The sequence below is a fragment of the Erythrolamprus reginae genome, chromosome 1 (assembly GCF_031021105.1).
Source record: "Erythrolamprus reginae isolate rEryReg1 chromosome 1, rEryReg1.hap1, whole genome shotgun sequence".
Lineage (NCBI taxonomy): Eukaryota > Metazoa > Chordata > Lepidosauria > Squamata > Dipsadidae > Erythrolamprus > Erythrolamprus reginae.
The window spans coordinates 271,529,952-271,544,864 of NC_091950.1; the positions used below are offsets into that span (position 1 = coordinate 271,529,952).

At 39.4% G+C, this 14,913-nt stretch overlaps 1 protein-coding gene across 13 annotated transcripts in view; it reads right to left on the bottom strand.

Annotated features, from left to right (window-relative positions):
- Positions 1–14,913, bottom strand: part of LOC139156879 (dystonin-like) — a 400,586-nt gene that overhangs the window by 217,642 nt on the left and 168,031 nt on the right. For all 13 annotated transcript variants that reach the window (XM_070733016.1, XM_070733011.1, XM_070733010.1 and 10 more), the window contains 7 exons: positions 14,073–14,251; positions 13,135–13,273; positions 11,839–12,032; positions 9,109–9,271; positions 7,310–7,393; positions 4,767–4,874; positions 1,270–1,368 (listed from right to left, as the gene is read on the bottom strand). In XM_070733016.1, the coding sequence (XP_070589117.1) occupies positions 1,270–1,368; positions 4,767–4,874; positions 7,310–7,393; positions 9,109–9,271; positions 11,839–12,032; positions 13,135–13,273; positions 14,073–14,251 (966 nt within the window). The remainder of the gene's footprint in view (positions 1–1,269; positions 1,369–4,766; positions 4,875–7,309; positions 7,394–9,108; positions 9,272–11,838; positions 12,033–13,134; positions 13,274–14,072; positions 14,252–14,913) is intronic.

The window sequence follows — 14,913 nt, forward strand, 5'->3', positions numbered from 1 at the left end:
AGAAGAAAGAAGTATTAACGTTTGTTTTAGTACAGTACTGAAACGTCTTGAAATGGTTAATGCATGGTTGCCAATACTTACACTATTACCTACAGCATATTTCAGCAACACAGACTGCTGCCCACCACCACCACTGTCCCACTCAGAAAGACACCACAAGAGGAAAGAAAAGGCTGCAGTGAGGAGTCCACCAACTGATGTCCTCAAGAAGAATTCTCTGCTCATTCAGGACAAGAGCTGTTCAAGGAATGGAAGTTTCTGCCCCAAAACAGACTTGCATGTGTCTCTGCTTGAAAGCTAAAGTAGAATAACTTCTCAGCAATACACATCATGCAAGGGGGGAAAAAGAGCATTTTGGCATGTTAGGGTTAGTTGAATACGAAAAGAAACGTTTTAGTGCATAGGACAATACTTGATTCAGTTTGAAAATGCTTTCATAAACTTGATGGTCAAATGATCTCAAATGATTGCCATAACATTTTACTTTCATATACAGTTTCTAAAGAAACATGTTGCAGCGCTATTTTAAAAATTTGATCATTATAATTCCACTAATTCTAGAAGCACAGGATACAACCAAGAGTGTTTTTGTTAAAAGAGTTTGGATCTTTACTATGCCATTCAGAGTAAATCCACTGAAACCACAATTTTATTAATGTATAATACAGGATTCACATTGTTGTGCTTTATATTTAAATATAAACCAATTATAAATAAATGATTAGGCAAATCGACGACATATCTTTGGAAATCTTACAAGGCTATTTGGAATTAGTTTGAAAGAAGTTAAACCCACAGACATACTATGACTATACTTCAAGAAATATTGTTCTGACTTGTTAATGAGAAATTGGGTTTCTCATTACTGACAGAAGTATATATGGAAAAGACAGATAATTTATTCCTTCTGCATCTTTAACAATGTAATAAAAATTATCTTTAACATAACTTTACATAAAGGAGCTAAATTTTATGGATTGCTCTGTACCTGGAAGATTTCTATGAAGACCCAATACTATAGAAAAGTGTTTTAGCAACTTACAGGTGAAAAATAATCAGGTTGATTAGGAAATTTTAAAATCAGAATTATTAAAGAGCCAGTATAGCATACAAAATGCATACAATATGCATTTTATTACACCAGTTTCAATACTACTGCCTGCAAATGACATAAAGCCGATAAAGAAATTCTCATATTTACATTTTCACCTAAAAGCATCTGCAAGTTTATTGTTCTACTGTTCACTTTGATAATATCTATTGACTTACCTCTTCCTCCTCCAACCTTTTCAAAGAATCACCCGCAAACTTTATATACTGAGTCATCAAGGTTACCAAGGCTGTGTAGCGTGTTCGTAAATCCATAAACTAAAACAAAATAGATGAATAGCTGAAAATATGACAAAGAATGTAGCTTCCATTATGATTTCTGAAAGAAAGGGGAGGTGTTTTGTAATCAAGTTTGAGAAATGTACTACAGTGGTACCTTGTCATATGAACCCTTGTCATACAAACTCTTCAAGATATGAACCTGGGGTTCAGATTTTTTTTTGCCTCTTCCTACGAACTTTTTTCGCCTTACGAACCAGCTGTTGCCGCCGCTGGGATGCCCCGCCTCCGGACTTCCGTTGCAAGCGAAGCGCCCATTTTTGCGATCCTGGGATTCCCCTGAGGCTCCCCTCCATGGGAAACCCCACCTCCTGACTACCGCGTTTTTGCGATGCTGTAGGGAAATCCCAGGAGGGGAATCCCAGGATCGCAAAAACGGGCGCTCCGCTGGCAATGGAAATCCGGAGGTGGGGTTTCCCAGCAAGGGAAGCCTCAGCGAAATCGCACCATTGCAAAAACACGGACGTCCTCAAAACCCCACCTTCAGACTTCTGTGTTTTTTCGATGGTGCGATTTCGCTGAGGCTTCCCTCGCTGAGGCTTCCCCACCTCCGGACTTCCGTTGCCAGCAGAGCGCCCGTTTTTGCGATCCTGGGATTCGCCTCCTGGGATTTTCCTACAGCATCACAAAAACGCGGAAGTCCGGAGATGGGGTTTTCTATGGGGCAAAGCTTCAGGAGAATCCCACTAGTGCAAAAACAGCCGCTTTGGCTTGAAAAAGGGGTAAATTTTGGGCTTGCACGCATTAATCGGTTTTCCATTGATTCCTATGGGAAACATTGTTTCGTTTTACGAACTTTTCACCTTACGAACCTCCTCCCGGAACCAATTAAGTTCGTAAGACAAGGTATCACTGTGTATCTGTTTGTCGTAAGAAAGAGGAGCCAATGTAACAAAATTGTGGAATAGAACTGCCTTCTATCTGTCTTGGGTGGCCTCAAGTAAATACTACAGATGATCTCAGGAATGAAAGATGAGGAATCATCGCATCCTGATAATTAGCCTTGATAGTACAGAGGCTAAAATGCAGTATTGAAACTAAACTCTGCCTGTAACCTGGAGTTTGATCCTGATGGGCTCGAGGCTGATTCAGCTTTTCACCCTTCGGAAGTGGGTAAAATGAAAACCCAAATTGTTGGGAGCAACATTCAGGTAATGCTGACATTGTAAATTGCTTAGAGAATGTTGTGGGGTGGTATATAAGCATAAATGCTATTGCTACCATGGAATTCATTTCTTAATTCTTAAATCCTCATACTTTAAACTACTAGATTTAATAATCATATGTAATTCAGCCTAGCAGTGTTTTCTAAAGAAGATCTCTTTTTCAGTACAGCAAAAAAGGAGATTTAAGATTCTAAAGGCATAACGGGCAGTTTGCATTAACTCATTTATATGTACCAGCAACGCTGATATCTCAAACAATGTTCCTGGTAGTCATTTTCTAGGCTCTTCTAGCCATTGCAAAAGAGGCTGTGCTGCAGGTATCCTTTATATTTAGTTATCTACTAAAACACTTTTTAAAGTCTGCACTGGCAAAACAAGTACAGTGGTACCTCTAGATATGAGCTGCTCCACATGCAAGTATTCCAAGTTACGAGCTGCGACGCGAGCGAAATTTCTGTTCGACACCCGAGCTCAAATTCGGGATACGAGCCGAGCTTCCGCTAGGTGGTGCAAGAATCTTCTTGCTTCCGGTTATCTCGGCACAAAAAACAAAGTCTAAAGGCATTCGTTCAAGATGCGAGTTGATCGACTTACGAGCTCGGGTCTGGAACGAATTAAACTCGTATGTCGAGGTACCACTGTATCATTACCATGTGGACAAAATTAGAAAAGGGAATACTTATATTCAACTTCTGTAGGTAACTATTCTGTGTTCTATTATTCTCTGATCTTGTGATAAAATGATTTGCCCGATGTCATTATGCATTTTCTGTCAATGTGGCTTTCTCAGAGGTGCTCTAGAACTATATCTAGATCACAGACATCAGAAGGGGCAGTTAGGCTTTAGAAACAGGGGCGCTGGAGTAAGCCTCAAACAAGGCCTTCTGGAGCTAAATTTAGCTCTCTTGTTAACTGGATCCATCAACTTATCCAGTTCTAGAGTTTATGCAACACATTTTCCCTCAATGTGAGTTAATCAAGTATGTCACAGTAACAGGACCAGCATACCTTGTTTCCATAAAAATAAGACCCTGTTTTTGTTTTGTTTTTTAATTAGCACTTGACCTTATTGCCATGCACTTTTGGGCTTAATATCAGGGGATGTCTTATTATGGGGAAAACAGGATAGTTAACTGTTATTACAAAAATAAAATTATGACATACAGCAAAAGCAAGAACTTGCCAAGTTAGACCAGTCTCTTACTTCAGAACCAGTATAGTGTGGTGGCAAAGGTGCTAGACTAAAAACTGGGAGACACTGAATTCTAGTCCTTCCATAGGCATGAAAGCTGGCTTGGTAACCTTAGACCAGCAAATCTCTCTCAGCTTGACCACCTCACTGAGTTACGGTTGTAGAGAAAACAGGAGGAAGTGACTTCAGTTGCACAAAATAAAGATGGGGTGTACCTCTGACTACTAAATAAACACTGAATATCTAAATTATTTGGAAATGGGATATAGATCATTTGCAGAAACTAAACTTAAAAAAATTATCCTAACTAATCTTGATCAACTCCATTCTTAATCGTTTTGATGTCCTGACTCTGTTTCCTTAGGGCTTAAATGTTAATGACTAACAACATGATGAGAAAGAAGTGGCTGTCTACAATCTCATGTTGGGGGGGGAAAAACCCTGATCTTCCCTATATGCAGTGATGGGCTACCAAAATTTTTCCTACCACACTGTGGGCGTGGCTTATGCATTTTGTTTCAACATATTTCAGTGCAAATTGGGTGCTCTGGGGTGGAGCTCCAAATTTTGCTACCCGAACTGTGTTCCTGCCCGTTCCCGTAGGATGGTGTTTCCCAACCTTGGCAACTTGAAGCTATTTGGACTTCAACTCCCAGAATTCCCCAGCCAGCAAATGCTGGCTGGGGAATTCTGGGAGTTGAAGTCCAGATAGCTTTAAGTTGCCAAGGTTGGGAAACACTGCCGTAGGAGCCCATCACTGCCTTATGTCAAAAACCTCACTTGCAGACAACGGTCAGATGAACATCTTCAAAACATGCCCTGATATTCATGTGCTAGGGTTAATCTCCCTCTGTTTATGTTTTAATTAACTGGGTACCACACTGGTATAACTTTGGTTGATGGTTCTCCTTTTTCCCAACCCTTGCCATTTAATATTTTGCAATGTTAATTTCCCTGTGAAGGCTAGGTCTGAAAACACGTCAATAGCATATATGTAACTGCTTAAACAAACAGCCTACCTCTTGTATAATGAAGTCAGAGGAGCTCTGCATCCTTCTGCGTTTTACAGGTGATTTTTGCTGGGAATCAACCATGGCTCTGTACGTCATTGTTTGCAACTCATAATCCTACCAAAAAAAGAGAGGAGGTGGGTAGGCTATCACATGTTCCCTGCTAAGGATCCCTCTGAGAGTATAAACACAGTTCATAACTAAAGGCCATGTTATGAGTGTAGTAAAACCAGAGATGGGCTTCAAACATACTGTAACAACTGGTTCAGACAGCTCCAGAAATGTGAGCGTACACATGCATGCGGAGTCACAAAACACGTCAATTTGCTCACGCATGCCGTCTGGACATGCATGTGTTGCGCAGCAGGTAGAGTGCTCTACTGCAGGCCACTGAAGCTGACTGTAGATCTGTAGGTCAGCGGTTCAAATCTCATCACCGGCTCAAGGTTGACTCAGCCTTCCATCCTTCTGTTGTCGGGCTCTCTGATAGGAGCCTCCCGAAAATTCAAGGATACAAATTTCAGACACACAAACGTTTGAAAATTCAAAACAATGTTCTTTATCACAAAAGTCAAAATAAACTAAGCACTCTTTTTGTATTGCAAACAGCACTCTTCCCAAAATAACCGGGTAGTCTGTACAATTTCCCTTAAGCAGTCATTAAGTACTTAGCCAGCAGCTGTGAAGAAACTTCACACCCCTTCTTCTTCCAAGGAAGGGAGACACACACACAAGCTGTTCTGCTTTGGTTTCAAAGGCGTGAAAAAGCAACAAAGTCCAGCACACAAGATTCCTGATGAAACTGCAACAGATATTCTTCCACAATGGCCAAACCCACATGCTGCTATTTATAGCAACAGCCCTAATTACTGGAACCCCACCCAAATACAGGTGGCCTCCCTTATTTCCTGTAATATGTTTTTCTTGGTCTTTTCCACACATAATTCTGCGCTTGCGTGGGTCCAAAATGTCATCATCTGAATCAACGGAAGATAAGGGAGAGTGACTATCTGGGCTGTGTGCCAAGCCCTCCTCTGCCGAGTCACTCCCACCTTCTTCTTCGTCCGAGGAAACTAAACTCTGATCTGATTCTGTCGGCAATAACACAGGCCTGTGACATGTTGAATTTTCCCCTGCATCCACCTCCCCATTCCCTGGGGCAGGAGCTGGGCCAGAGCCAACCACAACACCTTCCGAAGTGGGTAAAATGAGGATTGTTAGGGGCAATATGCTGGCTCTGTTAAAGAAGTGCTATTGCTAACATGTTGTAAGCCGCTCTGAGTCTACGGAGAAGGGCGGCATAAAAATCGAATAAATGAATAAATAAAAAATAAATAAAATGTGGTGCCAAAAACAAAGTGATATAGGATGGGATTGTACTTGGGCGGGGCAGGCCCACCTCACCTGCAGGTCACCACTACCAGTTCACCCGAACCAGTCCAAACTGGCTGAATACAACCTCTGAGTAAAGCCTGAACACAGCAAGGGCTGAACAACAACTCTTGAACTCTAGAGTTGCCAGAGCTTGGAGAAAAAGTAGCTTCTCTCATGTCATTGCATATTGCTTTGATAATATAAAAAACAATTGCTCAGGATGAGAATGGTCATCCTTGCAACATCAAATGAAGATCCCTACACAAAGGGTATAGGAGTAATAACAGGAGAATTTTTCAGGTAACAACTACAGTGTTCCCTCAATTTCCACGGGCAGTGCGTTCCGAGACCGCTCATGAAAGTCAAATTTCCGCGAAGTAGAGATGCAGAAGTAAATACACCATTTTTGGCTATGGACAGTATCACAAGCCATCCCGTAACACTTTAAACCCTTAAATTACCATTTCCCATTCCCTTAACAACCATTTACTCACCATTATTACTGGTACTCACCATTGAATAAGACACTTAGTGATCCTGATATTTATAAACATAATTATTTATTAACAATAATTATTTTTTTGTTATTTATTTGCAAAAATTATTAGTTTGGCAATGATATATGACGTCATCGGGTGGGAAAAACCGCAGTATAGGGGGAAAAAACCGCAAAGTATTTTTTAATTAATATTTTTTGAAAACCCGTGGTATAGGCTATTCGCGAAGTTCGAACCCGCAAAAATCGAGGGAACACTGTACAACAAAAAGACAACTGTGACAGTTTAATACATGTGGTTCTTGACTCACATCACAATTGGGACTAGAATTTCCTTTGCTAACTAAGATAAAGTTGCTAAGTGAATCATGTCTGGTTTACAGCTTTTGCCACATTTGTTAAGGGAACCACTGCCGTTATTAAGTGAATTTGGCTTCTTCCCCGGACTTTGCTTGCCAAAATTGGCTGGGAAAGTTGCCAATGGCAATCATGTAACTCCGGGATGCTGCAACCACTGTAAACACAACCTGGATGCCAAGCGCCCCAATTTTGATCAAGTGATTTTGGGGGTGCTGTGATATAATTTCAAACAGTCCCTAAACAAATGGTTGCAAGTCAAGAACTACCTGTACACACCGTTATTTTCACTTTGATAAGTAAACACACACAATTGCAGGTTTACCTTCACTGCAGTTGAATACTGCTCTGAGTATTTCTGGCATTCATCTAGTTTGTTTTGTTTCATCTCTATTTCAGACACCAGCATCTGTAAAATAAGTAGTGGCACTCAAAATGCAACAATGCTTTATAAAAAAATATTTTAAGGCATACACTTTCTAACTTTCTCCTCCTTAAGTAAACAATAAGCACTATGTTGCTTAGATCTAATAAATCTATTTCTTTCATCTGTGAAGAATTACATATTACAGGAGTCCTTAAACTTGGCAACTTTAAGACTTGTGGACTTCAGTTCCCGGCTATGCTGGCTGGAAAATTCTGGGAGTTGAAGTCTACAAGTCTTAAAGTTACCACGTTTGAAGGCCTCTGTGCTACCACATGCTCTTGAACTGCCCATAGTTTTATCTTTGAGAATAGAATAAGAAAGGATGTGAGGTCCACAAGTCTTAAAAGTTGTCAAGTTTGAAGACATCTGACATAAGCTATCAAACTATCTCAAATTCTATGGTAACATTATAATACAGCATTTAAAATGAGACTGTTTCAAATATTTGAAATGGATATTTCTGTTTAGTTTAACCGGAGTTTGAAAATGCAGCTTAAGAAGAGTATTGAGGTCTTTGCATTTTGGTGTTGGAAAAGACTCCTAAGACTACCATGGACCGCCAAGAAAACAAACCAGAAGATCCTCAACCAAATCAACCCGAAGTTTTTGCTTGAGGCACAAATGAGCAGAATCAAATTATGCAGAAGGCCTAGCAATCTGGAAAAGGCTCTAAGGCAGGGATGTCAAACTTGATTTCATTGAGGGCCACATCAGGGTTGTTTGTTTGTTTGTTTGTTTGTTTGTTCGTTCATTCATTGTTAGAGTTGAAAGGGACCATGAAGGCCATCGAGTTCAACCCCCTGCCCAAGCAGGAACCCTATAGTACACCAGTCAAGTGGCAGTTCAATCTTCTCTTAAAAATGTCCAGAGTGTTGGAGTTCACAATATCCGCTGGTAGGTTGTTCTCCTTGGTCAGCTTCCAGCCATTGTTCCTCGTCCGGCCCTCTGGTGCCCTGGAGAATAAAGTGATCCCCTCCTCTCTGTGACATCCCCTCGTATACTTGTAGACTGCTATCATGTCCGCTCTGGCCCTCCTTTTCTCTAGGCTATCCATGCCCAGTTCCCTCAGTCTCTCTTTGTAAGTCTTGGTTTCCAATCCCTTAATCATCTTGGTTGCTCTTTTTTGCACCTTCTCCAGAGTTTCAATGTCTCTTTTGAAGTGAGGTGACCAGAACTGAATTCAGTACTCCAGGTGTGGTCGGACCAGGGCGTTGTGTTTGACTTCAAGGGGGGTGGAGTTATGGGCGTGGCCAGGGTGGGCATGCTGGTCTCAAGGTTATTCGTGCCGGCGCCTGTGGTGGACCAAGCACACTGCCAACAAAAATGGAGGGTTACAGGAGGATGTTGCAGCTGAAAACATAGCTCGGGGGCCTGTTTCCGCTTCACTGTTTCAAGGCTGGACCCGTGGGCCAGATCTAAGCACCGTACGGGCTGGATTTGGCCCGTGGGCCTTGAGTTTGACACTCCTTCTTTAAAACTAAGAAAGACCAAGGGAGAAGAGAAGAGGGTGGATTCAATTACAGTGAAGATAACAATGAGTTTACTGTGGGAAGACCTAAACGACCAAGTTAGGAACAGATCTATGTGGCTACTAAGAGTTAAAAAAAAAAAAATTCAAGACTTCACAAAAATTCAGTAGAGTTGAATTATTAATTCAGTTCATTTAAGTGACATTACAGAACTTTTCACAACTGTACCTTTTGCTCGTTCAGCTGTTTCGCCAGAGCTTTACTATTCTGGGGTGGGTTTTCCTGAAATTTCTGCTGTGTTTCTTCAACTTGCTTAATCCAGTTATCCAGTGCACCGTAAGTATCTCTGTAGTATTTTAGTGATTTATTGATAGCCTCCAAGTCACGTAACCTAGAGTTGACATGAGAGCCATTCAGAAATGAACATGGTTATTTTAATGCACCACTGCAGCAACTGCTTTTTATAAAGATGTCTTCTGCCTCCTACTTCCTAGCGACCGATTAGGGCCCACAGGGTTGGCCTTCTCCGGATCCCATCGCCAAATAATGCCAACTGGCGGGCCCGCATGGAAGGGCCTTCTCTGTGGTGGTGCCGGGTCTTTGGAACCAGCTTCCTCTGGAGATTCATACTGCCCCCACCCTCCTGGTCTTCTGGAAAGCCATGAAAACCTGGCTCTACTGGCGGACCTGGGGCTGTGAGTAATAACCCCAGCTAACTCCAGCCTAGAAGTAACAAATGCATTTATCTTAGAGGTTTTAAATTGTTTTTGTACTGTTTTTATCTGTATGCCGCCCAGAGTCCGCAAGGAGTTGGGCGGCTTATAAATTTAATAAATAAAATAATAAAATAAAATAAAATAAAATAAAACTAAATTAATAATACTTGGCAAATATTCCCCAGTTGTATAACACCTTAAATAAATCATATTATTTTTGTGTGTGTAATAGGTTGTTATTACCATAGGGCTGAAACTGAGAATCTGTGCTTGCCGGAGTTCACTAGTAAATTCATAGCAAAAGAAAAATGCTGTTTGGTTATCTTTCATTAGGTATTTTTCTCAGTATTAATATAGAAGAACTGCAAAACTAGTAAAACAATATTTTGACATTTCAATGAAAGCTTAACTTCTACAAGTGAGCTAACATTATCAAGAAATTATCTTGTATAAGAGATATATATACTTAAAGGACACTTAAACAACACAATATAACTCCAAGTAAATCAAACTTCTGTGAAAGCTAACTGTCCACTTAGGAAGCAACACTGATTGACAATCAATTTCACATGCTGTTGTGCACATTCAACTTTGTACAGAACAAGTATTCAATGAGAATATTTCATTCATTCAGATCTAGGATGTGTTATTTGAGTGTTCCCTTTATTTTATTGTTTTTGAGCAGTATATTAAGGAACAGCACATCTTTCCATAAAGACTAAAATCAATATAGTGGTCCTTATTCTGCTTTTTAGGGGAGGGGGGAGGCCTCTGCTTATCCCTTGTTTTAAATGCCAGGCAGTAAATAACTTCAAATGGTAAACAGGAATGATTACAAACTTTAAAATTATCTTGCAGTTCTCAACCACCACCACTGGAGGGCTAATTCTCTGGACCTGTTTCTCAAGTTAGGTAAATTTCAAAACTGCAGTGTGGAGACCAGTCAATATTTCTTCATAAGTTCACTTAATTTCAAGCTTATTGTAGAAAACTCTATTCTGTCAATTATATCACATTGAATTACAAAATCTTTGTTTCCGAGGCAAAGACATAAAAAACACTGGCTATTAAGGAATAGTAGGCAATAATTTAATGTTATGCTATATGCAATTGGACTAAAATGATAGGTATACTTAGAAGGGCTGTGCAGTGCTTTAGATTCAATAGAAAAATCTGGTGCTCCAGTGAGAACAGGGACACTCCCTTAGCATCCATCTCCAACTCATCAGAGCAACTGCATTTTCCCCCAGGATCACATGGCTGACCAGGAAAATAGATTTTTAAGAAATTTCACATAGGTACTACACTCATTAAAATTGCAGAAGCGTTCCTGGGAAAAGCCACAAACACACTATTGCCTGCAGTGATTTCTATTATGGGGCCTCCAGATTGACTAATTCAGTCTAATTTTTAATATGGAATACAATTAATTTTGAAACCAGTCATCTTGAAAATGTAATAAATAAGTTTCCTTACTCATCTACTTCTTACTCTATTCATGAACTGATGTTCAGCATTATTTTAATGAATAGAAACATAGAAACATAGAAGTCTGACGGCAGAAAAAGACCTCATCGTCCATCTAGTCTGCCCTTATACTATTTTCTGTATTTTATCTTAGGATGGATATATGTTTATCCCAGGCATGTTTAAATTCAGTTACTGTGGATTTACCAACTATGTTTGCTGGAAGTTTGTTCCAAGGATCTACTACTCTTTCAGTAAAATAATATTTTCTCATGTTGCTTTTGATCTTTCCCCCAACTAACTTCAGATTGTGCCCCCTTGTTCTTGTGTTCACTTTCCTATTAAAAACATGGCAGGCTTAAATGCTTCAAGCCCAAATTTGGCCTAACATCACTTTAGGGGGAGGGGGACGGCAATGATGAATCCTCTCCCTAGGAGATAAACTTCCTGGAAACCATAATTCCCAGACCCTTTTCTACTCAAAAGAGAGATTGAGAAAAGTGGCCTGGGAGAAAAGTAAAATATGAGGAAAAGAGCAAGTACAGGGTGACTTCAGTTTTTACTGATAGATCTACTGACATCCTGCATACCATTTAGAGTTGACCATTTTGTCACATTCTTTCCAATATTATTTCTATCACTGTCATAGTCTTCCAAATTAATGTCAGCTAAATATATTACCTACCTGACAGTACAGTATCATGCAATGAGATTTTATACTCCCTTGATGAGTTTTAGTCTTGTCAACGTAGTTTTTAAAAAAGAAAATACCAACCTGTTTTCAATCTGCAAATGAACATTTTGCCACCTCTCAGTTAACTGATCTGCTTTCTCTTTGTGCCAGTCAAAGTCAAGATCACGTTCCTTGTGTGTTTTAAACATTTGATCACTAATTGCTTTTGCTTTCTGGAGTTCATCTTCTAAGGCATGGAATACTTCTCTTTTCTCATCAACTTCGGATCTCCATTGCTAAAGAGTAAAATACGTGATGACAGACAATATTGTTTCTAGTGGCATCTTCCCAAATGCCATATTTAGGCTCCAAACCCAAGCCTCCCCAGATGTATCAGATTGCAATTATTATTATTATCAATCAACATGGTCAATCTATCTGCCTAGTAAGGACAATGAGAGAACTCACATTATAAATAAACATGGAGACATATCTTAGTATGTCAAACAAACAGTCGCTTTACATTGCCAAACACATGTAATGTTATAATATTTACAGTATTCTTATCATGTAGCATGGAGATACAATTAAGTATTCCAGAATTTGTTCCACATGAAGCTAATATTTAGGAGGGGAAAAGTCTAGGCTACAACTTCATAGTTCCTGGAAAAATGTCTGTTTTTTATGAATATAAGGCAAGAAAAGTTTTACTGGATTACTTCAACTGTTTTTGTCATTAAGGGCAGAGAGTGGAAGAAAGACTTCAATATTGGAAATTTGAACTGTTTTTTATGTCAGTGTTTTTTATGTCAGTTAGGTCCCAAAGAGTGGGTCTTCTCCGGGTCCCGTCAACTAAACAATGCCGCTTGGCGGGACCCAGGGGAAGAGCCTTCTCTGTGGCAGCCCCGGCCCTCTGGAACCAACTCCCCCCAGAAATTAGAATTGCCCCCACCCTCCTTGCCTTTCGTAAGCTACTTAAAACCCACCTCTGCCGCCAGGCATGGGGGAATTGAGATACTCTTTCCCCCTCGGCCTTTACAATTTTATGCATGGTATGTCTGTATGTATGTTTGGTTTTTTATATTAATGGGTTTTTAATCATTTTTATTATTGGATTATTATTGTACGCTGTCTTATTATTGCTGTTAGCCACCGCGAGTCTTCGGAGAGGGGCGGCATACAAATCCAATAAATAAATAAATATAAATAAATAAATAAATGTAACTCAGTTTCTAGTAAAGGGATACAATGGAATGATGACATAATCATTTGAACTGACTATATTTTATCAGCCATCTATCTGTGATTCTACTTTCACATTTGCAAGTATTCACTCTCTCATAAGTCACTCATTATGTAGCTTGCATACCAATACCAAATTAATATCCATATTCATACCTTCAGTGTCCCCATCAGGTTCTCAATATTGCTCTTGTCAGCAGTTAATGGGTCTTCCTCACAAAGTTTAGTCTCATACTGTTTTACTAGAGCTTCAGCTCCTTGAGTGTTTTTGAGCACCAAATTTACAGTTTTTAACCTGAAACAAATAAAAGGAGTGCTACTAATAGTCTCTAAAAATAACAATGAAGTTTTCAAAATATTTGAATATGATGATTGAATCCAATTTAATTATATCCTTTTGGAAGAAGAAATCTGTCTTTCAACATAGCTATTTTCATGGCTAATAAATATCGCTACAAAGCCCATGAATGGGCTGAGCTGACGAAAATGACCCTCGAACTACAGGACAAAGAGGAATCAGAGTTCTACAAAGCATGGAATAAATGGTACACCTGGCTGGATAAAAGTCAATATGCAATTCCAACATGATCTTTTTACCCTTCACCCAAACAATTATCACACAAACCTATAAAATAGTATTATGAATCATTGATAAGAGGATGAACAAATCCAAAACCACAAAACTTAAACTTGTTTAACCCAAGTTTAGAAACTTAAAACTTATATCTATATTGATAGTAAAGATCTTAAACACTGTAATCGGGTCAACAGTTAAGTTGACACTACTTACGACATTTGATAAACTCATAGATGAACTTCTTTCTTCTTTCTTTCCTCTTCTTTTTTTAATTTTTCTTCTTCTCTCTCTCTTCCCCTTTTTCTCTCTTTCTCTCTCTTTAGCCTTTCCTCTTTATTTTCTTCTATTATGTAAGTGTGCATTTTGTTTTACAACTGCATACTCTAAATTCATATAGATTTGTGCTAATATAGTCCTGTTGCTTTCCCCCATTTATCTTCAATAAAGATTATATTTTATTTTAAAAAAAATAGCATTACAATAAAGATGATCGTGTGCAATAAAAGGTCTTACTTACTTTTCTATGTAAATGGAAGACATGGAATACACCTGATTCATGTTCTGAATTACAAGATTGAGTTCAGACCGCAGAGTTGGGACTGAAGGAGAACCGGCAGCTTGGCTGAAGAAATCATTGCATTTATCTGTGATTGTTTCCAAATCATCTTTGAGTCGATCCAGCTCCTTTTTGAGTTTCTACAGAAAAAAAGGGTGAGACATATTTCACCTACAGTAAAGGGTTGTCACAAATCATATTCTTAAACGAAGGGAAGAGCGTGAACTGAAGTCCCCAAGGACCATAAGATTTAAAATTTATTAGATTTGCATGCCGCCCCTCTCCGAAGACTCAGATACAGATACAATAGCATATTGCTAGACTTGAACCCACTTCCCTGCCAGCTTATTCCTTCCTCATTTGTATTGGCTGATTAAGGTGCCCATCATCTTTCTTTTTGGTAAGTATTTGTAAATGGAAGCCCAACAGCATGTTACATTTTTGTATATTAATGCGGCTAAAAGACTACATCTTTTTTTTCTCCCTAATTAGACACCTATCTCCAACTCAATATTAACTTCCAATGTAATGGTTTAGGGCAAGGGTAGGCAAAGTTGGCTCTTCTATGACATATGGACTTCAACTCCCAGATTTCCTGAGCTAGCATAATTGGCTCAGGAATTCTGGGAGTTGAAGTCCACAAGTCATAGAAGAGCAAACTTTGCCTACCCCTGGTTTAGGCCACAGGTGTCCAACCTTTTGGCTTACTCAGGCTGCATTGAGTGAAGTGGCCATTAGAGTTAATATAGCTAAATAAGAAACTTTCTTTACTATCATTTTTTACAATCTTGTGGGGCCACAT